The sequence below is a fragment of the Medicago sativa genome, chromosome 5 (genome assembly GCF_051527215.1).
Source record: "Medicago sativa cultivar Bolivia chromosome 5, Bolivia_mono, whole genome shotgun sequence".
Lineage (NCBI taxonomy): Eukaryota > Viridiplantae > Streptophyta > Magnoliopsida > Fabales > Fabaceae > Medicago > Medicago sativa.
This window is the reverse complement of record NC_140753.1, coordinates 24,668,307-24,695,854: the sequence shown is the minus strand read 5'-3', so window position 1 is coordinate 24,695,854 and position 27,548 is coordinate 24,668,307. Positions and strand designations below refer to the sequence as shown.

The window sequence follows — 27,548 nt, the reverse complement described above, 5'->3', positions numbered from 1 at the left end:
TAATAAATCATATTTAATTATTTAATTACTAATAAGTCTTACTTATTATTTTATAAATAAGTCTCACTTATTTATTTTATAAATAAGTCTTACTTATTTATTTCTCTCATCTATCCGTCCTTTGTGTGTGACCCTATAGGTTTTCATAACGTTGGCAATAATATTAAATCACATATTTAATATTATAAACAGTGAGCGGTATCTAGCAACACATCACTGCTACCCAAGTGACGAGAATGTCATGTGATCTGACGAAACCTTTCTGTGATAATGATCATGTGTATAATTACCCTTTTGCCCTCATGTCTATATTGAACACAAGGCATAGACCGTGTCATCCTTGTCTAGTTCAATATTGGGCCCGTAGACATTTCTCCTGTTATGTAGGAGGGGCAAATTCCATCTAGGTCACTCATGTCCCTCAGCATGATTCATGGAGTACCCATCTACCAACTTTATAGTCATCCTGTTACGGACAACGTTTGAATGGTGACAAAGCACTCGACTCTAACATCTAGGGTACATAGTGGTTTCAGGTCGAAGGGTGGAATACACCACTATCACTATGAGAATATCTTATGACACTTTTCATAACTTTTACTATGTAGTATTCTCATAGCGGGTCAATCCAATATAAATATTACTCCTAATATTTATATCTATGTGAAGACTTGATAACTCTTTTATCCATGATCTGTGAGATGTGATCATCAGTCTACCCACATAATAGTCTCTATGCTTTAATGATATCCCACTTCTCAATAAAGCTTGACTACGGATACTTTAAGAATAGTGTCCTTATGTTTAATGGGGTCGCACAATTAAGTTATACTTAATGTTCCATAAAACAGACTAACTATTCTAGGGACTTTATTATTTTGAAACAAAACAAAATCAATAAAGAAATGCCTTATTATTATATATTCACAATATATACTTATATCAATATCATGATACAAAGTCAAACCCAATCGACATAGATTGGCTATTAGGGCTTATTCCAACATAAAGGACAAACATATAGCATATAATTGCATGATCGTCGCATACAGTTTGAATGCATCAATATTAATAATACATAGAGCGTTTAGTAATTATAGATTGCGGAAAATTTCCTGAAACACAACATTTGTAGTGCTATCAATACAAACACCATCTTCATCCAGTAGCAAAATCTTCAGGCCATTTCTTGACGTAACTCTTGATATTGCTACATATAGTTGACCGTGCAAGAAGACTGGTTGTGAAAGGTATATACCAACTTGTTTTAGGGACTGCCCTTGACTTTTATTAATGGTTATTGCAAAGCACAGCGATATAGGGAACTGTCTTCGTTGAAATTTAAAAGGAATTATTATATCAGAAGGTGACAAAGATAGTCTAGGTGTATATACCTTATCACCAATATTTGTCCCTGTAATCACTTTCCCTTCAAGAATATCCAGCTTTATATTGACATTATTATCTTCTCCGATGGATCCATCACCAATTCCAAGTACCCTCTCACTAAACTCTTTTCTTTCGTGAGTTTCATTTTCCGAACAACCATGTAAAAACCTAATATTAGTTGTTAAAGTTAATACCTCACAAAATTGCCAGAGATGAGAAGAGTTTATGCTTGCATGAACAATGTCTTGTCTGGTTCCTATTGGTATCACTGGAAGAATTTGACGGAAATCACCACCGAGAACAACAACTTTGCCGCCGAAAGGAATATCCAAGCGATCGTTGTTTTGATGTCGAAGTATATCTCTGAGAGTTCGATCCAGAGCCTCAAATAAGTGCTTATGCATCATATGTGCTTCATCCCAAAGGATAAGTTTTATTGTAATAATGAGTTCGGCTAAATGATTTTTGGGTTCGCACGGGGCATATTTTGAATCATATATAAAACGTGTATCTTAAAACATGTAAATTAATTGTGCGATACTAAAATAAAATATCAAACAATGCCCTCATATAACACATTTGATGTACGATTTTATGTTTACAAATTACAAAAAACTTCCTTGTACACTATATTTGTTGTAGTATTCAGATTGACACACCTAACAAAATTTTCAAACCATCTCCCGAAGTGACTCTTGATACATCAACATACAATTGATCATGTGAGAATACTGAACGTGGAGTATATAGTCCAATATGTTGAAGTGATTGACCCTGACTCTTATTAGTTGTCATTGCAAATGATACAGTTAATGGAAACTGTCTACGCTGAAACTTGAAAGGTAACAAACATTTCACTGGAAGCATATTCATAGACCATAATTAACAGCCATATGCGTGTCATTCTCGGCTCTAGTTCCAAATTGAATGACTCAAAGTTGAGATATTAATCACGTTGGTAACACCAAACAATGGTCACAATTACTCGTGAGCACAACATCCTAAACTTCTTTAAGCCACTAAACTCATTATTATGTACACGCTTACTTATAAAGAAATGCACGACAATCAACTGTTTTTATTGATCACTACTTACTTGCATGTCAACTTATTGCAACCATTGTATTTCTATACAACTTCCTAAGTTTCATTAAGTCACTAAACAATAAATGTTTTACGTCTATTCGTAAGTTGCTTGATCTCCAACAACCCATTAATCACTAATACATAAAAATTATTGCCTAAAAAAAATATATTCATAAAACTATCATCATAGTCTAAAAAAAAGCATATTAATTGATTAAGAAGCCACTTAAAAATAGTAGATATTGGGGCAGATTTTAAACAACTACATATTCTTCTTTCTTAATTGGAGAGTCTAGTTGTCACTCCTGTGTATTATACACGTTTTTCTTTTTGTAAATGTTAAGAGCACCAACATTATCTTAAACTGTTATTTTATTAGTGCACGCGTGTATGCTATTGACACCAAGTCAATGACCTTCCTTAATCATAGCTATAGTTATAGTAGTAACAAAAAAAAAAGGATTGTAATTCAATTGGTTATATGAGTGTCACCGCATGCTATTGACACATACTCAAGGAGCTTCCTAAATAATAGCTATAGTTATAGTAGTAAAAAAAACATTGTAATTCAATTAGTCACATCCAAGGATTGATGAACTCTTAATCAATTAATCATAACACAAAACCATACGACAGTACCATTGATATATTTTCTAAAAAAAAGTACCATTCATATTATAGCAAAGGTTCAAAACATACCCCAAAATACAAAGAATTAATAAGAAAAAAGTCTAAATAGAAATGATTTAACTATTACATCAATTTTCAATCAAAGCAATCCTTTTTTTTTAGACAGCAAAACATTATTAAGAGTTTCAAGCACAAGAGGTACAAATGAAACAACTAACCAAGGTCCAACTGGCCCCAAAAAACTAAAACAGGAACAAAAGAAAAAAAGGCCACTAAAAAAACCAATGCAGCCCCCTGAGCACTACTAACAGACAGAATAAAAAACTGAAAACACAGTCACCGCAGACTCGAACAATAGAAAACAGCCCCCACAGGCCAACAACTAGCAAAAAAGGAGTACTTCAGACTCAAACAATAGAAAACATAACTGATTAAGTAGCCTTCCAGCAAGTCGAAAACAGAAAGGCACCCTCCGGCTACGCACCAAAAACAAACAGCAACAACACCACAACGCCAGAACACCCGAGTCAACACCAGCACAACCCCTAAAATTTCAATATGATAAAGAGAATTTCATTGTTTCCAAGGGACGGAGCACCATTCTTTATGACCATTCCTTCACACAGTCATTGTATTGTTCTATCATGTGTAGCATAAAAATTGTTATGCTATTTATGTAAGTATGAATTCAAGTATATGGAAAGAGTTTGTATTTATGGAGATTGCATATATAGGGAACTTGTACCGGTCAGGGCATGGTATGCGAGGAAGGCATAAACGTTGTTGTGCGCCATTGTTTGATGAAACAGATTGTAAAAAACGGGGGTAGGAAAAAGGTGGTTCATTGCATGGATGTATATAGATGGATGGACTACCAACTAAAAAATTATACGGTGCCTTGGAAATACACAGAAATTAAATGCCTGTAGTAGAATCCTCATAAGAAACAGCTTAGTTCAAGAATTTTGGCAGTGCAAATTAGAATTTCCAATTCTGAAATCATTTTGCATGGCAAAACGTGCATTAGGGTTTAAAAATCCAAGGTCATTAGTGTAGATAAGCTGGCGCCAAAGTAATTAAGTATAGGATTAACGGGTTTGGATATGTACCTTAGGATTAGATATAAAGTAGATATGAAGGTGATGTTGTTTTCAAAATCTCAAGGTGTGCAACTTCACACCCTCACTGTAGGGTAGCTTCGCCCCTTGTTGAGATGTCTATGATGTCCGTTGATGTTTGTCTTTCCTCTTAGTTCATCGAGAAAAAAATATTTATAAATAATTGATTAAAATAAAGAACGAAAGATAAAAGTAATTAAAATATAAATGTACACATTGATCACTACTCTAATGTACACAAAAATGTCATACTGATTATTAGCATGCGTATACATGTAAAATTACTTAAATAATAGTTAGTGATTTATAAGGCGAACATAAACATACATAAATATATGAAAATATAGTTTATAAAAAGCAGGGGTGTTACAAGTTCCAATTGTGTAGGTCCCAAGAACTTCCATGGGTAGATTGGAGGTGGCAAGGAAGGGATTGCCATGAGTGCAACATCCTTGATCAAAACAATAACAAAAACTGAATAGGAGCGCATGAAAAATTAATGTGAAGAAATCTAGCTGTAAAGTTGTCAAAATGAGCTAGCCCATATGAGACAGCCCGCTAACCAAGATAAAACTTAGGTCTTGGGCCTTGAAATCCTAGCCCAAATTTTTTAGGGCTTTTTAATCTAACACATAAAAGCTTGTAGTCTGTTCAGGCTAACCCATTTGGGCTACAATATCTATTTATGTGGTTTTGTGGTTATGTTTGAACTGTAATGATTGATTATGTTGTCTATAAGTGTTCAAATACCTGTTAATATTGATATGTTCTATTAAATATGTGCATAATAAGTTGTTTTTATAATTGTGAATTTGTCCCTATTTGATTTGATTTTATGGTTGAACCACTAGATTTAACTAATCCTGTTAATTAATCATATATATTTATTTATGTTGTTTTAAATTGTGGTTGAAATGTAGATGCAAGGGATGTCTACAATTATTGAGTTGTTCTTCTACCAACAAAACTAGTCATTTAATGCATCATAGAGATATTTGATAGATACTCGCTAAATATTATAATGTGGGTAAAATGATGATTGACGTTGAAGGAAAATTGAGAAATAAAAAATTTGACCCTAAGGCTAATCGAGAAATTTTAGCTAGAATGATGATTACACATGGTGCACCATTTAATATAGTTGAGCGGAGTGTATTTAGAGAACGCCTGAAATTTTTGAATGATGATTGTACTTTTGTTAGTAGAAACAGAAGATTGCTTAACTTATGATTATTGGACTACATGCACCAATGAAAGTTAGATTTCTTTAACCGCTCATTATGCTGATGTGAATTGCAAGTTGCAAAGTAAGATTTTAGCATTTGCTCACATGGAACCCCTACTCAGTGGGTGAGATTTAGCATTGAAGGTGTTGGAGAACATTTAGGGTTGTCAAATACTTTGTTGCTTGATAGAGAATTTTTTCATATACGATGATCAACGTACATCTTGAACCTCATTGTTCAAGATGGATTGAAGGTAGTTAGTGATGCATTGCATTAGACAAAGTGTGGCTTATTTTAGGGTAACAAAAATTAGAACACTATAACTCTTTGAATGTATTAAGAATATTGGTGATATTGATACAACAATCAGATTGAGATCATATTGTGTTACTAGATGAAACTCCACTTTTATAATGCATCCGAGTGCAATTACTTATCGTCTTGCCTTTTATAACTTAAGTTTGCACGATTTAAATTGTAAGTATTGTCTTACAAGTGGCAAGTGGAGAATGGTTGAAACAATGAGTGAGATTTTGAAGCCATTTTATAATATTACAAGCTTGATATTCGAGTCTTCTTTTCCTACATTAAATTTATACCTTAGAGAAATACGAAAGATAGAGTGCCTTGTAAGAGCTTATTTGACAAGTGAAGATATATTGATTCAAAACATGGTTTAAACTATGAAGGAAATTTTTGACAAATAGTGGGGTGACTATAGTTTGGTCTTGGAATTTGGGATTATTCATGATCCAACCAAAAAGGTTAACTTTATGAAAATTTGCATATAAAAAAAATTGATTCAATCACCGGTGAAGAGAAGTTGAAAATAGACAAGACGAAATTGCTAATTATTTTCCATTTTGATGTTTTCTTTCGTCCATGTCGTACCTTTATTTTATGTTTCTAGTTTGTGTTTAGTTCTCGATATGCGCGTGCACACATACAAACACACTTCTTACAAACAACATTTTAGGCATTGAAGATGATTTGAAGCAAGAGTGATAAAGTTGATTAAACACGCACAAGGGAAAAATAAAATTGATTTTAAAATAAGGAACACCTTATGTTGGTTCTCGAGATCTAAACACGGAAAATAAATACAAGTGTAACCACCGACTAAGCACATTAATGGAGAAGACCGTTGGTGGAGAAAATAAATGCAATCAGAAACGACAGTTCAACGTTGGTTAGTCAATTAATGATGATAAGGTCGAATTAGGGAGCTAGGTCCCAACAACTAAAGAGAAATCATGATCATAAAGGCATCACAAATTAAAATTTTGATTTTCTTTCCTTGGACCATTATGAATTTGACATGAATCAGTGATAGTATTTGTTACCTATTGTAGTATAGAAAAGATTTCGATCCCAACAAATCAATGTAGCAGTGCCTCTACTCGTCCAAGCGAATAGGTCTCCTCTGGTTCCCAGTGCTAGCCAAGCAATTAGAGGTTTAGAGAAAACTAAGGTTTGGTTTGTAGTTTAGGGTTCTGTAAAGTGGTGTATCTTGCTTCAGCACAAGGGTTCTATTTATAAAACTACTTGCGCCTCAAATTATAAGTCTTACTGAATTATATCTCTCATTTATGTGTGACCATATTGGTTCTTGTAATATTGACATTAATATTAAATTTTATATTTAACATTATAAATAATGAGCGGTATCTAGCAAAGCATCACTGCTACCCAAGTAACAAGAATGTCAATTGATCTTATATTTCTTGATCCAAAATATACGGAGTAACGAATAAGTCCAATATCTCATATTAACTAAATTCGGCATGGTAATACAATTTTACAATCATATTTCATTAAGTGGCCTAAGAGATATATCGCCTAAGAGATATTAAAGCTTAACTACGAATACCTTTAAGAATAATGTTCTTTATGTTAATGTAATCTCAAGATTAAGTCATATATAATGTTCCATTACACAAACTATCTATTTTAGGGACTTCATTAATTTTACAACAACTATAATAAAGAATTACTTGCATTATATTATAAAATAATAAAAGTCATGATACATAGCATAAGTTTAACATAAAACTATCGACCTTTAGGGATTACACCAACAACAACAAATGCGAGCAAAAAACTACGTAGCCTTGTTTTTTTTTTTTTCCGTACATAAGCTTACCAGTGAATGTGTAGGACCAGGAGGCTAACATCCTGCCAGGCTATCCATCTTCAATAAAGACACAACAAGAGAACTATTGTTAATCAACCAGTAAAACAACTCTTAAAGAACCTTCGCCTATCGACTTGAACACTTGAGGGGTTTTGCATGGAACCTTTTATGTCGATACCCTGATTTTGGGGATGATTCAGTTATCTAGGACCCAATTCTCTTAGAGTACCTTCGCCCTATCAACTTCAACGTTTAGGGGGTTGTGTATGGTACCTTTAAGTGAATACCTTATCAAATGGAACCCTGGCCTAGGAGACCACCGATATGAGGATATGACCCGATACACAACCCTTAGGGAGGAGCACCCAAGGAGGTCGATTATCCCTCTCATAGGGTGACATCCTAACTGACATGACCACATCACGCATAATCATTGGTCTACATAGTAGTATCTTCCTTGGGACAGGTGCCTCGTATGGATTTAGGGTAAAGGGTCACGTTTACTACACATCAGGAGGGAAAACCTTAGGATCATGCTCTAAACCTGGACAGTGTCACACTTTTTTTAGGAAGAATATGCAAAGATCATCCTATTATTTGTTGGAAAAATTAACAATACGAGCTGCATATATCATCCATGAAGTAAGGGTGTTCAAATCCAAACTGATCCAAATTAAAACTACAAACCGATAAAAAAAAAAACTAAAACCGCACAAAAACGAATAATATTTGATGTGTTTGGATGACATTTTACGAAAACCACTCGAATTGAATTGGATTTTGGATTGATTTTTTAAAACCGAACAAAACTGAACCAAACCGCATACATGTATTTTAATATATATTTCCATTTTTATAAGTATAATATATTATATTAAGCTGTTATTATTTTTCTTTTTAATTCTTTTAATACTACATATGAGTTTAATTTAATCAATTTTGTTTCTATTTCATATGTTTCAAAGATAATCAATCATTTTTATTTTGTACTATTAATTTTTTTATAAATCATATGTTATATTTTGTATCAAACCTATTATGTTATCATATTATTATAAGATTATCATTAATAAAAAAAGTTACAATTTGTAATTTGGATATCCAAAAATTGATCCAAATTAAACCGCATTAAATTGGATCAGATCAGATCGGTTTTTAAAAATTAATTATCCAAAACCGAACAGAACCACATATAATTTTATCTTTGGATCAGATGAGTTTTTGCCTCAAAACCAATCCAAATCAGACCGCAAACACCCCTAATCCATACCTATATAGGAAATATGAAGTTTTCTTTTGGGGTGCGCCAGCCTATGCAATAGTGCAACACATAAGTGACACTCGAGAAGCTCATTAGCAAGCTCTTGTGATGACTTCTCCCCATCAAAAAAGTAATTTAATATCATATGACCCATTAGGCCACATATCAGATATTAAGCTAATAAGAACAAATACTACACTTGATCTTAGTCAAAAGGCCGAGAAAAGTATTAGGGAATATGAAGTTTCGATACAATAATTTCTTTCAATTTTATTCTTTATTTAAAATATTTTATTTACAATTTATTATTATCCAAATATGGTGAAATAATTGCATTTAATTATTATTTCAATTTTAAATCCAATTTGCTCCCAATTTTATATTTAAATCAAATCAAATTAAATATATTCCTTAAATCACTCTTAACAAAATCAATCTAAATAAATTATTTCTTCAAAAAAAAAAATCTAAATAAATTATTATCCAAATTTGAATTAAAAATATAGCTCATCTAAAACTTGAAATTTAATATTCATTAGATGGACATCGACCGACTATGATTTTCATTCGAAAACAATGTACACCCTTTATCTTCATTGTGGGGCGACTTAAGGATTTCGGCAAGAATTGTCTTTGATTAACCTTCTCAATTTTGTAACTATATTTCTTACTAAAAAAATGCAACCAATTTGTTAGGGGATGCTTATGCACATTTTATATTGAGAAGTTAACAAAACTATAGAACTGTCTTCAACAGAACAAAGGCCAAAACCCAGATATATGCCAAGGCTAGGCTTCAATTTACCACTTGAGAGCTTATCACAAGCACAAAGTTACCAATATCTCTTACTTCTTCACTATCCAAGATCAAGAGGCTAATTGGTCCCTCCAATTCCATTAACAAGCACACATCAAACAATCCCTACATTTTCACTTCATTAGTAAAATCTAAATTGTCTAATCCACAAAAATGTAACAAGTTGTTAGTATAGTTGTTTTATTTTTTTTTTGTCAAAAAAGTTTTTAATATTTATTACATAAGTCTAATCCACAAAATTGTTATTTTTTTTTATTTTTTTGGTCAAAACAAGTTTTTATTATTTATTGCATAAAGATAAAGATAATTACAAAGTGTTAAGAAAAAGATAACTACAATGTGTCACTTTAAAAAATAAAATAAAAAATAAAGATTTTTATCCTTTGTTTTATTATTTATTACATAAGTCTAATCCACAAAAATGTTATTATTATTTTTTATCTTTTTGGTCAAAAAAGTTTTTATTATTTATTACATAAAAAATGTTATTATTATTTTTTATTTTTTTAGTCAAAAAAGTTTTTAGTATTTATTACATAAAAAAATGTTATTAATTTTTATTTTTCTGGTCAAAAAAGTTTTTAGTATTTATTACATAAAAAATGTTATTATTTTTTTGGTCAAAAAAGTTTTTAGTATTTATTACATAAAAAATGTTTTTATTATCTTTTTTTTTTGGTCAAAAAAGTTTTAGAATTTATTACATAAAAAATGTTTTTATTTTTTTTATTTTTTTGGTCAAAAAAGTTCTTAGAATTTATTACATGAAAGTGTTAAGAAAAAGATAACTACAAAGTCTTACTTTAAAAAAATAAAATTAAAAAACATAAAGGTTTTTATCTTTTCTCTCACTATCTATTAGACCTAATTTTATCATCATTGTTGCAATGCATCATCTATCCACCAATAAACTACTATTCACAAATTCATACCAAGTTTAATTTTGTTTATAGGACAATTCTAGTTATGTATAATATTATTAAAGGGAGGTAAATTTTTTTTAAGGATAACAAAAGGTAAAAATGTTATACCGGAAATCGAAAACTAAATCTTTCTTAAAATCATTAAGCATACCAACTCATTAACAACTGTACTCCACCTTCAATATCTTTGATGTAAGAAGAATTATCATAAATCAAACAAAGCCTTAATACTAATGAAAAAAAAATATCTAACCTAATCCATAAAACGACACTTGATGAAACATGATAATCAATTCACACTCATTAAAAATAAAAATTAATGCTACACCGGAAATCAAAAACTAAATTTCTTTCTAAAACTCAATAAGCATACCAACTCATTAACAACTGTACTCCATCTTCGATATAACAAGAGTTATCATAAATCGAACAAAACCTATCTTAAACTCAATAAGCATACCAACTCATTAACAACTGTACTCCATCTTCGATGTAACAAGAGTTATCATAAATCGAACAAAACCTAAATACTCTTAAAAAAAAATCTAACCTAATCCACAAAACCACACTTGATGAAACATGATAATCAATTCACCCTCATTAAAAATAAAAATTAACCACAGTATAAAATCTAGATCTAATCTAGATTAACCCTAATTTTTTTCACTTTCACAAAAAACATGGTAAGAAAACCGGCTAACTGATTATAACCTGTAAAAAGCGTAACCCATTACCGGTAATAAAAGGTCAAGCTTTACTATCGCCGCGCTATATATATACCACATTGTAAAACTCTGAAATTTTCAGAGAGAATTGAGAGAAAGAAGAGAGAATTTCAGAGAGAAAAAATCCTTCGTGTTTTTCTTCATCAATTCAACGTTGATATTTCTGAAGAATAATCACAAAGGTGAAAAAAAATATCTTCAATTCAACTCATTTTCTCAGTTAATTATAATTTTCCATCACTTTCTCGGAAAATTCTGAACTTCAAAGACTTCACGATCACTCAGTGCAAATAAATTTCGGTTTTTTTTAATTTTTGAATTCATAGTTACGTTGCTTTGCATTGAAGTGATTCGAATTGAGAATGATGAATTGTGAATTGTGAATTTCGAATTGAGAATTTTTAGTTCTGATTTTCATTTTTTTTGTTTGTGCAGGATTTGGCTTGGTTGAGTTGATCTACGGTAAGTGATTATTGCTTTGTGTTAATGTTAGATCTGAATTGTGAAGTAATCTTGATGCTGTTGATTGATTAATCAGCTTGTGATTTTGCAGAATTTTGAATCATCGAGTTTGAAAAAGCTCGTTTCCGCGTTTTCTGAAGATGAAGCGGTCACGTGAGGACGGTTTCATGAGTTCATCTCAACTCAAACGACCTATGCTGAATACTTCTAGAGGAGAAGCGTGAGTTTCTGAGCTTTTTTGAATCTCTGAAATTTCATCTGTTGGTTTTTTTTTCAATGATTTTGTGCTTGATCAAACATCTGAATCTTAATTGCCTGATATTTATGGTCTTTGTTGTGATGAAATTTTATGTTTTTTGTGTTCTTATGTGAAATTGATGGAGTGTTTTTAGATAATTGTTTGGTTTTTTGTAATTTGTAATATCTTATCTAGGTTTAGGATTTAGTAAAGAGTTTAATTTTTATTTTTTTTGTTAAAAATTAATTTTTTATGGAATGTTTGATTTCGAGAGATGAGATCAGATGATTCTTATCAGCAATTATGTTTGAATGGTTTTATTCATTGGTTGATTTTCAACTTTTAACGGTGTTTAGTTATGGTTTTGATTATTTGTGTCTGTAATGTAATACTTTGTGATCAATTTCAGATTGTGGTTTTGAGTATTTGTTTCTGTAATGTAATACTTTGTGATCAATTTCAGATTGTGTGTTGAGTTAGGGTTTTGATTATTTGTGTCTGTAATGTAATACTTTGTGAGCAATTTCAGATTGTTCTATTCATGGTTTGATTTTCAACTTTTAATGGTGTATTGAGTTAGGGTTTTGATTCTTTGTGTGTTAGCAATGTAATACTCTTTTTTTTAATGGCAGCAATGTAATACTTTGTTATCAATTTTTGAATTGTTCTATTCATGGGTTGATTTTCAACTTATAGCGGTGTATTGAGTTTAGAATTTTGATTATTTGTGTGTTGTTAATGTAACACTTTGTTATCAATTTGATTAATGGTTTAAATTTATTCTGACATTTTCATGGTTTGAAGGTCCGGGCAACCGCCGAATCGAGGTGGTCAAAAACTGACTACTAATGATGCCTTAGCATATCTCAAGGCGGTCAAGGATATATTTCAAGATAAGAAGGAAAAGTATGAGGACTTTTTGGAGGTTATGAAAGATTTTAAAGCACAAAGGTTTGATCATGTTGTACCACGTTGTTTTTGTATATATATTGGGAGAGGGGGTTATGAATTTGTTAGTTGTAATTGATTTGTTTATCTGTTTGGTGCATTTGTAGAGTTGATACTGATGGTGTCATTGAAAGAGTGAAGGAACTTTTTAGAGGTCATAGAGACTTGATCTTGGGATTTAACACCTTTTTGCCAAAGGGCCATGAGATTACCCTTTCGTCTGAGGATGAGCAACCTCAACCAAAAAAGAAGGTTGAATTTGATGAAGCTATGAGTTATGTGAACACGATAAAGGTTAGAATGTTTGTCAGTTTAATGGATTCTCTTCATGCAGATTTGTTTGCAATGTAGAATTAACAGTTTTAGTTTTGAGCTTAATGGTTCCTTTTTATGCAGACTCGGTTTCAGGGCGATGTTCATGTTTACAAGTCATTTCTGGACATATTGAATACGTACAGAAAGGAAAGTAAACCGATAACCCTGGTCTACAAAGAGGTATGTTCTGTTATAGTCAGGAAAATTTATTATGTTGGTTTTTTTATTTTATTTTATTTCCTCCAGTACTTGACATATTGCTGTGATACACATTTTAATCATAATTGCACTTCTCCAGGTTGCTGCACTCTTCCAAAACCACCCGGATCTTCTTGAAGGGTTTATTCATTTTCTTCCAGAAGCCACCACAGCTGCATCTACTCATGCTTTTGCTCGGAATTCCATGTTTCGTGATAGGAGCTCTGCAATGCCAACACTACGGCGAGTGCATGTTGAAAAGGTTCGTCTTCAGTTCTTTTGTCCCTTTCTGTAGTCAAAGGCATGCTTAAGGAGCTGAACTTAAATGCCAGCAGTGTTGTCAATCGTAGATCGCAGAAAATAGTAGTTCAAATTCTGCTACGCAACACTGTTATAGTGACACTATAGTCACTATACTTTGACAACATTTTGTACTAAGTAGCGTATTGCGGAGCAATAGAGATTTGTTCAAATTCCGATACGCTATAGCTGCTATATAACAAAACTGGACGCCAGAGGGGGCCATCACCTCTTGCCAGTTGAGTCTTAACTCCTTCAGTGACGCACTCGCCTTTAGGGCATTATGGTTCATGTGAGGCATACCTTCAACACGTTATTGATAGCTATAACAAATCTAATGCCAGCTATTTAACATGCATGCTAGGACGTTAAATTGGGTAAATTAGTTATAATGTCAAAAAATATATTAATTGTTGTTTACTGCTTGAGACTTTATCATCTAGCAGACTAGGGTTTTGTAAATGGAATGTATTAATCATTTATTTTTCAACTCAAATTGATGTTATGCTTCTATAGTAATCGGTCTTTGACAACTTCAACCCAATGTGTTAAAGCCCTCTAAGTCCTAAGGGCCTACATTTTGTCTTTGTCTACCTTGGTGGCTTTGTTCCTCTGAGTCTCATAGTTGGTGATAAAGCTAACATTCTTCTTATCTGCATGCCAGAGAGAAAGGACCATTGTTTCACATGGTGACCGTGACCCTAGTGTTGACCGTCCTGACCAAGATCACGATGGAGGTTCGTTGAGGGCAGAAAAGGAGCGTAAGAGACACATGGAGAAGGAAAAGGACCGTAGAGAAGATAGAGGCAGGAGAGAACGGGAACGAGATTATGAGCACGACAGGGGTCGAGATAGGGAGAGGTTATCCCACAAACGGAAATCCGATCATAAGGCTGAAGACTCAGGAGCTGAACCATTGCTTGATGCAGATCAAAATTTCGGTATGCACCCTATGTCATCCACTTGTGATGATAAACATTCTCTTAAAATTGAGTATGTCATCAACACAGTTGATCTTGAATCTACTAACTTATCTTGTATATATTTACCTTTTCTAACTAATGCTATGATGTACAATGTTTTTCTGCTGGAACTACGTGCTTTCATGTTCACTTGGGAAAGAAATATATGGGAAAATATGGAATTGTATGAACTTGAAAGTTCATTAAATTATGCAAAAAAATTGTTATCACTTTTCTGAAACTCATCATAATGCTAAAATATTTATTGTCGAGAAATGATATAAATTTTTTATTTATGATCTAAAGTTATATAAATATTTTCCTTGTTTTGCTGACAGGGAGAAAAATATTTTATTCCAAATTTGTTTTTTGGTGTTCTCTTTTTTGTTGATTGGTGCTTTTATTTCCTACGTTCCCTTTTAGTTTGTTACGCATCTTGAATTTTGTCATCTCAGGTACGCATAGCCAGGAGTTAGCTTTCTGTGATAAAGTCAAAGAGAGATTACGAAATCCTGTTGACTACCAGGAGTTTTTGAAGTGTGTACATATTTACAACAAGGAAATTATTACTCGACAAGAATTGCAATCACTGGTACAGTGTGTATATTAATTTTTGTTAGTTTACTGATTTTTATGTGAAATTCTTCAATTACGGGTGTCTGTAATTGGTCTGGCTATGTTGATTTTCCCTAGTGAGCATTCACTCCAATTCCTTATAAACTACACAAATTCATCTATTATTTCTAATGCCACGTCCTATTTGTACAATTGTTTAGAATGGTCTTCCATAAATATATTTATCAACTGATCTATTACTTTTAGTTTTTCATTAGAGAACTAGACTATCTAAGTAGACATAGACTAGTGAGAGAATCAATCTCTCATTCTTTAAGGAAGACAATTATCCTTTCCAGTTCCTGCTGGAGCAATTTGATTTTGTAAAAAATGCCAGAAAGCAACCTTGCATGACAATATCTGATATGTCTCCTAAAGGTAAAGGTTATCGGGGGAAGAATGCAAATTGAAGGAACATCTTAAAAGTATTGAAATCTGGTATCATGTGCAATCCACATCACTAATTACTTTTTTTTGTGCTTCCTACAACTTATCTCTGCTTGGAGATAGCTGAATTTTTCTCCTATCAATCTATGATCAGCTCTGCCTTCTTTCATTGTATTTCTCAGTGCAATTTATATTTTCCTTGAAGAACACTCTTTACAAGATATACAATATGATACCTAACTCTTGGTAGCTTATTCTTGCAGGTGGGTGGTTCTGGTTTATTGGGAGACTATCCAGATCTTATGGAAATTTTTAATGAATTTTTGTTGCAAGCTGAGAAGAATGGTAACATTCAAACTAGTGATTACTTTCTTTGAAGTAAATTTTTGGAGTTGTTTCTAATCAGGTCCTGTAATGCAGGTGGTGGATTCCTTGCTGGCGTCATGAATAGAAGTATGTAAATGTTTTACTCTACTGCTATTTAGCTCTCTTTATATTCTCTATGCAATGGGATTTGGGATCATATGTTCATTTTCGACATTATCTTTTTGTAATGACCTTCTGACTTATGTTCATCAGAGTCCTTATGGATTGAAGGATGTGGACTGAAACCAATGAATGCTGAACAGAGGGATAGAGATAGGGATGATGATAGGGATCGTTACAGGGAAGATGAGATGAAAGAAAGGGACCGTGAATTCCGAGAAAGGGACAAATCTCCCGTGATCAACAAGGATGTTTCAGGTTCTAAGATGTCCCTATATCCCAGCAAGGATAAGTATCTCTCAAAGCCAATAAATGAGCTGGACCTTTCTAACTGTGAGCGATGCACTCCTAGTTACCGCCTTCTACCAAAAAATGTATGCTTGTTATACTTGTCAGTTATTTTAATGGCATTTCTGAGGTCACTCGCTTATCGTGTTCTTACGAATATCATTTGTGCTTATGCAGTATCCAATACCTATTGCTAGCCAGAAAACAGATCTTGGTGCAGAAGTGTTGAATGATCACTGGGTGTCGGTCACTTCAGGAAGTGAGGATTACTCCTTTAAACATATGCGCAAAAATCAGTATGAAGAAAGTTTGTTTAGATGTGAAGATGACAGGTTAGAGTTTGCCAATAATGTTCTTTTACTCTTCACTATTCATGTTTTATTGATTTGTCCAATAATGTCAAAATTTAGATTCTATCTAGGATTGGGAGGGGATGTGAAAGATCATAGATTAGAGGATTATAAAACGGGTGGTAAGATCCTACCTGAAGTGCGAAAAATGCCGTGCATAAAAAATAACTTACATGAGGTACATAACCTCTAAAACAGAACATTAATCTAAACTTTTGTTTGCAATAAAAATATAAAATTGAAAATTCAGTCATAAGTAAAAGCAAGCATCATAGTAAACATATGAACTTATTAATTAATTATATAATACTTTTCAAATTTAAAAATATGATTTTTGGATTATGAAGCGAGAGTACTCAAAAATTGAACTTTACTGCAGATGTACCCACACCTGATACACTTTGCCTATTCATGGTACCTACGGGGCACATACCTAAAGTAGTTTTAAGTAGCAAAAAAAATTTGGTGCTATCTCCATTATGTTTTGGATTCTTTCCATATTTCTACTAATCAAGTATTCTTCTGCATTTTCTGCAATGCAAATATCCTCTTTCTTAATTCCCCTTTATATATTTCTCGATTCTATAATAATTTTTTAATGTAGCAAATTAGGGAAATTTGCAGGCAGTAATTCGATAATCTCTATAAAGCACCACAAAAAAAAAAAAAACAGAAATGGTTTATTTTCTACAAAGATTATTATAAAGTCGAGTGACCAAGTTTAACTGATCGAGAAATTAAGTACCATTTCTAGTCTCTTACGCAGATAATTTTAGTTCATTTTCCTCTAAATTCTATTTCTTAAACAATTTGGTCATGATTTTATAAATATATAAAATCTATGTTCACAAAATCCCATTCCTTGTATCCATGCAACATAGTCTTTTGGACCAAGTAAATTAGCTTACTAATATATAACATATTTTAATTCTCAGAACTTATATGTAAATTTTGTATACTTAAAAGAGCATTTGAATTTAATATTAGGAAATTTAAACTTTACCATTGATAAAAAGTATGATTTTATTGAAAACACTATATAATATATAATAATAAAGTAAGTAATTCAATTAAAATATTAATTTATTATAATTAAAAAAATGAACAAAAGTGATATTAAAATACAAAAATATGTGTGTGTGTCTGTCATTTCATTTAATTAGAAGTACAAGAATTAGAAAAATATTGGCTCTCACAAGCAGCCGACATCACATGCATAGAAGACAGGCGCCCAAGGTTCTGCAGAAAAGAAAATTAAGGGAAATGGGGAAACCCATAAGAGAAGGGTGGCCACAACTACTGTTCTTGAAGAAGAGAGGGAGGTCACAAATTGAAAGAAAGAAGAGATGGAGGAAGTGCGGTTGAGAGAGGGATATTGCAATGAGATAGAGGTAGCGGCTAAGATGTTTCTCTGGTGAGGTTTTGTTCATTGAACAGGTCGTGAATTAGGAGAAATAGGCTTTTTTTCCTATCTGGTTTTCAAAATCCGTCATGGAATTTGTGATTGGTGAGCCGACCATGATCTCACACATGCAATCCAGGCATTGATCTAACACAAGGATCCTACCAAAAATCGTAGTACTGGAAAATACCATTAGTATGATCGTGATCTTGACAAGAATAGATCTATCTTTTATTGGTAGCACTCATAGCCGCAACATCGTTCCGCTTATTACTTTTGATATTGCTAGGATGATTAATAGTTATTGATTTATGTAAGTTTTCTATTTTTTGCCCCTGCTGATGTTATGTCAATCTGTGCTGGCAGGTTTGAACTTGATATGTTGGTAGAGTCTGTCAGCGCGACAACCACACGAGTAGAAGAGCTGTTAGAAGTTATCAGCAAAAATCCAATTAAAGGAGACAGCCCTATTTGTATTGAGGAGCACTTAACAGGTATGCAATTGATATACAGTGTAAGGTAATTTCTTGAAGTATTCAATATTCTGATATGGTTTCTCTCTATATTTTTGTAGCTCTAAATTTCAGGTGTATTGAACGGATATATGGTGATCATGGTCTTGATGTGTTGGAAGTGCTAAGGAAGAAACCATCTCTAGCTTTGCCAGTGATATTAACACGCTTGAAGCAGAAACAGGAAGAGTGGGCAAGATGTCGTGCTGATTTCGGTAAAGTTTGGGCTGAAATATATGCCAAGAATTATCACAAATCTCTTGATCATCGTAGCTTCTACTTTAAGCAACAGGACACAAGGAGCTTGAGCACCAAAGGTAATAGATAACTTTTCACGTTATTTATTAACATAAGATTCCTGAGGCTTTCAATGTGTAAATGAATCAAGAGTATTTGTTGTAGCTACAAAAAATTTTAATCATGTGAGATATAAATGTCTCTATTGACATACCAAAATGTGTATTTCTTTGTTAACCCATCTTTAAATTTTCTGTGATTGATGTTCTCTTTTCTTTTACATTCATCTTTTTTCTTACCCGTCTGAAATGAATATATGCACAAATAAATATTTTCTTCAGCAACTGTCGTATGGCTTGATTTCGCTCACTTATTTATTTTGGTCGAAACAAAACTTGGTTTCTCTAGAGTCTAGGTTGAGCTGCATGAGTGGTATGTGACATTCTTTGACTGCAATGCAACTTTCAATATATGTGGTGATCATGTTCATTCCATTCTCACAAATCTTTTATTTGTGAAACTATTTACAGCCCTACTGACTGAAATCAAAGAGATCAGTGAGAAGAAACACAAAGAAGACGATGTTCTTCTTGCAATTGCTGCTGGTAATAGACGGCCTATTCTTCCAAACCTGGAGTTTGAGTACATTGATCCAGACATCCATGAAGATTTGTATCGGCTTATAAAATATTCGTGTGCAGAAGTTTGCACAACTGAACAGTTGGATAAAGTTATGAAGATTTGGACAACATTTTTAGAACCGATGCTTTGTGTTCCTTGTCGGTCCCAGGGCGCTGAGGATACTGAAGAAGTTGTGACTAAGAATAATTCTGTGAGAAATGTTGCTGAAACTGATGGTAATCCTGGTGTTGGGGCTACCATAATGAACCCAAAGCATATAAGTACTTCTAGAAATGGTGATGAGTGTGTGCCAATAGATCAGTCAACTTCTAGCAAAGCATGGAAATCAAATGGTGATACTGGGATTGGAGAAGATAAATGTCTTGATCCAGACCGTACTATGCATAAAAGTGAAACATTTGGCAGTAATCCACAACATGGTAGCCCAGATATTATTGCATTCCTTGATCTCTCTGGTGGGCTGTTAGTGAATGCTAATGTCTCGCCAGCATCTGGAATGGAGCAAAGTAATGAAAGAACAGAGATAGATAATACATCAGGTACGGAACTTGGTTCAAGAATAAAGACGCTTGATGCTTACCCATTGATCTAAAAGAATACCTTGTAATTATTTTCTCCTTTCATATTCATATGTTACTTCTGATAAGTGAATAAAACTGAGTTGCATCTTTTTTCATCAAGGATTTGCTGCTACTCCATCTAGAAATGGTAATGTATCTGTCACCAGAGGACTCGAGTTACCTTCATCAGAGGTATGACATAACTCTTGGTTTAGTTTTTGTCAGTCTCAAGTTATAAAGGGCACTTGTACCAGATTCATTTTTGAGATAAATTTTGTTTTTTATCAGCATGAAGATCTCTGCTCTCTCTTTGAACCAGTTGATGCTTCCTTCATTAAAAAAATGGTTTAATATTTATGCTGCAAGAGAAACACCTTAACCACTCCAATTTGGTTTCACTTATATCATTTATTATGCATTCATGCCTACCTCTAGATCTAAATACAATGACAGCATGTGATAGAAATAGAATAAGGAAACAAATATCTACGAGGTTATGTTTTCTTTCTTGTTAGCATTCTACAATTGGCATTTTTGCTTGTGCCATCAACTGTCAGTTGACGAATTCTAGAGACATCAAGTTACAAACTAGATTTTCACTTCTATGTGATGTTCTGTCTCCTAGACTTCACTCAAGTGTTATAACATGATTCATGCAGCCTGTAGTGTGGGTACAGTTAATGTATGATGTTCTTTCTACAATAAAACTGATGCTCATATTTTAGTTACCAAGACCTGATTGCTAAGCCATAAGTCGTTAGATTGTCAAATAATGGCTTCATTTCCTTGTTAATTTAGTTTAAAGTTGTTGGCTTGGCAAATCAGAGCATTGATAGCACCATTTCATTTTTAACTGTTTTATGGGACTATCAAATGATCGATTTACTTGTGAAGTTCTTTATAATTGTCTTTCTCCTGCATCACTACGAGTGATGTACTGATTTTTGTTTAGACCAGGCACCACTACAAGTAATATGCTGAATGTTTGTTTCTTTATCATGGTTTAGGGTGGTGATTCTGCTAGACTATGTGCATCCACAAATGGGGCCATCGCTGGAGGCACTGAAGTGTGCAGATACCAAGAGGAATCGAATCGACAGTTCAAAAGCGAAAGAGAAGAGGGTGAGTTATCTCCAAATGGAGACTTTGAAGAGGATAATTTTGCAGTTTACGGAGATGCTGGTTCGGAGGCAGTGCATAAAGGAAATGATGGTGGTGTGAAACGGCAATATCAAAATAGACGTGGCGAAGAAGTTTGTGGTGAAGCCAGAGGAGAAAATTATGCAGATGCTGATGATGAAGGGGAAGAAAGTCCTCAGAGGTCATCAGAGGGCAGTGAAAATGCTTCTGGAGACGATGTTTCTGGAAGCGAATCTGCTGATGGAGAGGAGTGCTCCCAAGAAGAGCATGAGGATGGAGAACATGATGATAAGGCTGAAAGTGAAGGTGAAGCTGAAGGAATGGCTGATGCACATGATGTTGAAGGAGATGGAACGTCATTGCCATTTTCTGAACGCTTTCTTCTAAATGTGAAGCCATTGGCAAAGCATGTTCCCCCAGTGTTACATGTTGAAGACAAGAATTCTCGAGTTTTTTATGGAAATGACTCCTTCTATGTGCTGATTAGACTTCATCAGGTACAAAATTTTATACATTTAATGAGACATACACCCTCTTCTGGTATTCAAAACCTAAAGTGTCTCTGTAGTTTCAATTTCTACAAACAGCACAGCTAGATTTTCATTCAGCATTATTAACCTCTGTTATTCTATTCAATAAATTTAAACCAGATAAATATTTGTCAAAAGTATAAAATCTAAATTACCCTTTCCACCTGTTTTTGATTTCTCTCTCTTATTCCTTCTGCTAATTATTTGGGTATCTGTTACCAATTGAGTCATCCCAACCAGATGATTCCTTATTGTGTACTCTTCGGTAGAACCACTTTATTTAATATATCTAAATGATTAAATCAATGAAACGAAGGATCCTAACCATTTGTGGATGAGACTTAAATGATTTAGGAAAATTGATTTTCTTAATTGAGATATCATTACTCACACTGGGAGGTGAATGAAATGGTGTTGTGGCCAACAGTAATGAGGATCCAGGACAAGGGGTTTTTAGAGGAAAATCAAGTCTGAATGGTCATTAGGTGAAGTTGTGACATTGAAGGGTGGGAGCGGGTGGCAAGGAATATGAGAATTGTTGCAATTAGCATGACTTGTTCTCTGGTTACATTGTGGAGGTGGAATGGGAGATTGGTTATATGGGTTGAGGCCATAATGATGGGATGATTGTGTTGAGTTCCACTTTGAGTTGAAAAAAAGTGTTACTTAAGTCATGAGGCTCTCCACCTTATGATAACAGTGCTCTTGAATGGTTGACAAGTCCCAGTTTGAGTTTATAATACTGCTCAGTGTTGTAAAGCCACTAGGCTCTCCCACTTATTGTACTAGTCGTTTGTGTTGGGCTCTCCTCATGGGTTTGAGTCCTAGCAGATTCACATCAAAAGGATGATGGAGAGATCAAGCAGTAGAAGCTCCAATGGGGGATGTAGAAAGGCTAGAATCTACTATTGTTAAATACGGAGTGTTTTGGTCATGAAATGATAGTTTTAACTCTGGCCAACTTTCTGTTAAGAGATGGAGGTATTTGTAGAATTTGAAATTTGAGGGAGTAGGAACTTTTATGTAGGTTTTGCGAATCTGGAATTTGGCTGCGTGTAAATGTTTTGGGTGTGTATGAATAAATGTATTGTTAAAGAAAAAATTAACATTTCAGAGTTTATTACATAGTATATACTGACTGTATAAATTTTTCTTTGCTAATTTGACAGACATTGTATGAGAGGATACACGCAGCAAAGGTTAACTCATCATCCGCTGAAAGGAAATGGAGGGCTTCAAATAATACAAGCTCCACTGATCAATATGATAGGTATATATGCCTTTGAAATGTTTCATTATATTGAAAATTTGAAGATACACGCAAATATCTATCAAGACTAACTGTCTCCTTTATGCTACAGGTTCATGATTGCCCTTTACAGTTTACTGGATGGTTCTTCTGATAATACAAAATTTGAGGATGACTGTCGTGCTATTATTGGAACTCAATCATATCTCTTATTCACGTTAGACAAACTAATATATAAACTTGTTAAACAGGTTAAATGCATAAAGCTGTAAAATTCCTCTTTTTACAACTTTGATGCCATTCATTCTTTCTGACCCTTCAATTATGTACTCCTATTTCAGCTTCAAGCTGTTGCGAGCGATGAGATGGATAATAAGCTGCTTCAACTATATGCATATGAGAAATCAAGAAAACCTGGAAAGTTTGTCGATATAGTTTATCACGAAAATGCTCGTGTTCTTCTTCATGATGAGAACATATATCGTATTGAATATGTAAGTTTTCTTTTAAGTTTTACTTGTCTATTTAAATCTGCTGCTGAATGAAGTTTAGTGTTATATGTTCTGTAACATGGTTTATTTCATTGCAGTCACCAAAATCAAAGACACTGTCTATTCAACTCATGGACTGTGGAAATGAGAAGCATGAAGTGACTGCTGTGTTAGTGGACCCAAATTTTACAACCTATCTGCACAATGATTTCCTCTCTATTGTCTCTGACAAAAAGTCGGGGATTTTCTTGAAAAGGTATTTGATTAGTCAGAAGAAATATTAGCGCCATTGCTTATGACAACTTGTAGGCAATACTTTGACAAATTCATTTATTTTTGTAGGAACAAACGTGGCTACGCCTGTAGTGATGAATTTTCAAGCGAGGTTATGGAAGGACTGCAAATTATTAATGGTCTGGAGTGTAAGATAGCTTCCAATTCTTCTAAGGTATTACATGTCATACGATTTACTACTATACATATTTTTTCTACGTATTTCATTCTTCATTAACAAGCCTAATGTTTACTCTGTTGGACTGTGTTTCTGAATTTCCATTCTTATATTTTTTTTTCTTGACACGTTACTCTTCTTGTTAGGTGTCGTACGTTTTAGATACCGAAGACTTCTTGTTTCGGACTAGAAGCAGAAGAAAAACATTGCATCTGAAGAGTTCATGCTATGAAGAACGAAAGTCTTCAAACATTCGTTCAAGCAGAGTAGCAAGGTTCCGCAAATTGTTTTCCTTCATGTGACAGTGTACATTCTGAGTTGGGTAAGTTTTCGAGATTGTTTATATTGCTTAATGTTTTTACTGTGTGCTTGACACCAAACTTGCACTCAAACAAGATGCACATACCACATACCACATACTTTCACTAGAGATCAACATACTTTCACTAGAGATCAATTGTTTTAACTGACCCTTGGTTTGTTCCATGGAATGTGAATTTTTTAATGAACAATTAGCTTAATCAATGATTATTGTTTGACTGTCCCTTTCAGGAGTATTTCATTGGTAGAGGGACCGGATGTAAACGACATTGTATCCTAGAAGTTAATCAAAGGATGTACAATATTTCATCATATTTTATTTATAGGTAAACTAATAAAGGTTATAGAAGGGGGAGGCATGGTGCTGCAAGGAGAGGAATAGAGATTACAGTATACCGTAATTTGATGGCTGATTATGACTCACAATAATGTGAATGTAAATAGGTGTACTTTGTCGTTTAAACGAGAACATTTTATTCCATTCCTCCATAGTTTTGTTATCAACTTGCTTTGATGACATTGAGGCTATTTTTTTTTTGGATCATTTGGTTGCTGCAATTGGCCTTATTTCAAATACCAATAGCATTCCCTGAATCATGCAATTTCTGGTATGGCAATTTTAGGTAACCATGGTGTGACTGGCTTAATTCTTTCAAATAAAGAAAAAAGGGTTTGTCCGGTTTAAGACAGTTGACATTAAAAGCTTGATTTGTGATTTATTTCGACATTAAAAGCTACTACTTCAAAATTAAAACTAGAAATTAGAGATTTAGAAATAAAATTATGGTTGGTAATTTTTGTTTATTAGCTTGAATGATTATTTCTGATAGGATTTGAATCAAAATAATGCTCTTACTTTATATGAAAAATTTCTTTAAACAACTTTTTGAAATTATGCTCTTTTTTCTTTTTATATATTGAAGAATAAAGATAAGTTATAAAAAAAAATTAAAGAAATGCTCTATTTACTTCTCTGTATCGTTCCAGTTTTATTTTTACTTGATAAAAGATCAAGTTAAGATCTTTCGAATTAAGATGTATTTAAAATAATTGTCTGTGTAGAAGACAACTGCGCTGTTTTATTTTTAAAATCATTGATCTTCTTTTGACTAATACAATTATTTGTCTTGCTAAGGCTAATAAACTCAATGTATCTATGGTATGGCAAGCCTAGGAGTGTGTAAGTGGCAAAGTTAGCCATCTTTATTCAAAGATATTGAGAGTTGTCTTCCTAATTTTTACTGTTCGTAGAGCTCTTTTGTAATTGTTTAAAATATTAAAAGTGTCAAAATAAGACGAAATACATATATAACTCAGGTGAATATAGCTAAATATATATCTGGGATAGCCACTTACTAAGTATAATTGTTGTAGTATGACTCAAAATTGAAGTTCTAAAGGAGTGCAAAATTGGTGACGATTTTGAGTGTGTCTCCTGACCTTTCCTTTTGACTTTTTTTGGTGCCCGATTTCGCGCAAGAGGAATAAATTAGTAATATTAATTACATATATAGTTGTGACATTAATGTTAGTTTTTTTTAGCGGACATTAATATTAGTTCAGTTCCTAAAATATAGAATGTTGTACTGATATATCAGTAGGTGTTATTTCACTCACACATCTTTTAATACTCAGCGTGAGTTAACTCACGCAGTGTCGGGATTTAAGTCACGTTGCGTGAGTTAACTAACATAGAATTTTACATATGCGTTAGTTAACTAACGCAAAGGTATTTTGGCAGTTTGGTTGAGTAGGAGCAAAACTTGTTGGGATAAGAACATAATTAATATATATTAGTTCTGTAGCCATAAAACCCAGAACAAACAAAGATCCACTCGTTATCATGGTTCCTAAGCCAACAAGATATCAGTTGGAGTTACCAAAACAACTACCATCATGTAGCTTAATTTCTTTTGTTTGAAAGGAATCTATGGCTGTGTTTGGTAAACAAAAAAAGCTAGCTTATAGCTTGTTGGACTAGCTTATAAGCTCGTTGGATGAAAACGTGATGTGTTTGGTAACAAGCTTTTTTCACGAGCTTATAGCTTTTTTTGAGAAGCTATTTCAAGTAGCTTTTTAGCTTATAGCTGATAGCTTTTTACATTTTCTTCCAATAATAACCTTATTATTTTATTTTTATTACTTTTGTACCCTTTTGTAAACAAAAGCAACTGTCCCACTACTCACCACTCACTCACGTTTCATTGTTTTCCTCTTCGGCCAAATTTCTTAAAGGAAGTAAATTTTTGTCATTTTTTTTCTCTTTTAAATCAATGTTTTTAAGATACACAAAGTCTAGTATAGTTCTTTAGATTTGTGAAATGATAATTTAGTCACTTAAATGTATATGATCGAATTTATTCTTTTTCAAATTTAGCATTATAGAATGTTTAATTTCATGTATGAAGAAGGGACCAAAGACAATACGTGACTTTCATAGATTTTGATGAATAAATATTTTCAAAGGTGATATTTTTTTTGACATAATTTTGATTTTTTTTTTAAATTAAATTGTCATGTATTTTTAGGTCATTTTATATTTATAACAGCTAGTTTTACCAAACACATTATTTTTAATTAGCGAGCTTTTCAGCTATAAGCTATCAGCTACCAGCTATCAGCTAGCTTTTCAGCTATCAGCTAGCTTATCAGCTAGCTTATGGCTTCTTTTTACCAAACAGAGACTATGTAGCTTTAATATTAAGTATACTTTTAACACATCTTGAATTTTCTGCCCTCATAATATAACATGAGGTATGTTATTTGAGACGAACATAAATTTACAAAGAAAAATAGAAATTGACATGGAAACCAAAACAATAGAAAAAAAGTTAAAAATATAATGTAAGTATGAGAGAGAAAGTTGTCACAAAAGTTGTCAAAAATGGTTATACAAATATCATTTCTCTTATAACAAACAGACCAAAGTACTCTTAAATTTTACTTTCATATTTCTACCACATTTAAATTTAATTTTTACAAGAATTTTTGTTTAAGTTTCACATAACTTTCACAAAATTAAATAAAAAAAGTCATAGAATTAAAATTAATTTTAATTTTATAGGATGTAATATATTAGTAGAGACATTACAATGAGCAAGAGTCGAGATTTGATTTTTTTTATCAAGTAGTCTAGTGACTAAAACTCACACATT

The 27,548-nt window shown here is 32.9% G+C and overlaps 2 protein-coding genes and 1 non-coding gene across 4 annotated transcripts; 1 reads left to right on the top strand and 2 right to left on the bottom strand.

Moving 5' to 3' along the window:
* Nucleotides 1-1,094: 1,094 nt before the first annotated feature.
* Nucleotides 1,095-1,793, bottom strand: LOC146921252 (uncharacterized). The gene has a single exon (XM_085711274.1). It carries the CDS (start codon nucleotides 1,791-1,793, stop codon nucleotides 1,095-1,097), a length of 699 nt encoding a protein of 232 aa, XP_085567400.1.
* Nucleotides 1,794-8,879: 7,086 nt separating this feature from the next.
* LOC146921251 (U2 spliceosomal RNA) lies at nucleotides 8,880-9,074 on the bottom strand. Its single transcript, XR_015013126.1, has one exon. It is a non-coding gene; the product is annotated as a U2 spliceosomal RNA (small nuclear RNA).
* Nucleotides 9,075-11,389: 2,315 nt separating this feature from the next.
* On the top strand, nucleotides 11,390-24,987 carry LOC146921250 (paired amphipathic helix protein Sin3-like 4). Of its 2 annotated transcripts, none has more exons than XM_085714680.1 (25): nucleotides 11,390-11,491; nucleotides 11,745-11,771; nucleotides 11,863-11,991; nucleotides 12,814-12,960; nucleotides 13,065-13,251; nucleotides 13,354-13,452; nucleotides 13,571-13,732; nucleotides 14,435-14,711; nucleotides 15,188-15,324; nucleotides 15,998-16,079; nucleotides 16,155-16,187; nucleotides 16,314-16,594; nucleotides 16,686-16,840; nucleotides 18,627-18,754; nucleotides 18,835-19,089; nucleotides 19,540-20,190; nucleotides 20,333-20,403; nucleotides 21,219-21,848; nucleotides 23,051-23,151; nucleotides 23,243-23,381; nucleotides 23,472-23,624; nucleotides 23,720-23,877; nucleotides 23,964-24,069; nucleotides 24,219-24,394; nucleotides 24,625-24,987. In XM_085714680.1, exons 3-24 carry the CDS (start codon nucleotides 11,912-11,914, stop codon nucleotides 24,372-24,374), a joined length of 4,188 nt encoding a protein of 1,395 aa, XP_085570806.1. In that variant the 5' UTR covers nucleotides 11,390-11,491; nucleotides 11,745-11,771; nucleotides 11,863-11,911; the 3' UTR covers nucleotides 24,375-24,394; nucleotides 24,625-24,987. The 2 variants fall into 2 exon arrangements, with proteins under 2 accessions (XP_085570806.1, XP_085570807.1); XM_085714681.1 differs by having other exon boundaries at nucleotides 11,390-11,595.
* The last annotated feature ends 2,561 nt before the right edge of the window (nucleotides 24,988-27,548 follow it).

Bases quoted from the DNA above. Each gene is read 5' to 3' on its own strand.
- LOC146921252 (XM_085711274.1), bottom strand. From the start codon at position 1,793: ATGCATAAGCACTTATTTGAGGCTCTGGATCGAACTCTCAGAGATATA.
- LOC146921250 (XM_085714680.1), top strand. From the start codon at position 11,912: ATGAAGCGGTCACGTGAGGACGGTTTCATGAGTTCATCTCAACTCAAA. The intron at 13,252-13,353 runs GTTAGAATGTTT...CTTTTTATGCAG, and splicing joins GTTATGTGAACACGATAAAG to ACTCGGTTTCAGGGCGATGT. The intron at 13,733-14,434 runs GTTCGTCTTCAG...TCTGCATGCCAG, and splicing joins GGCGAGTGCATGTTGAAAAG to AGAGAAAGGACCATTGTTTC.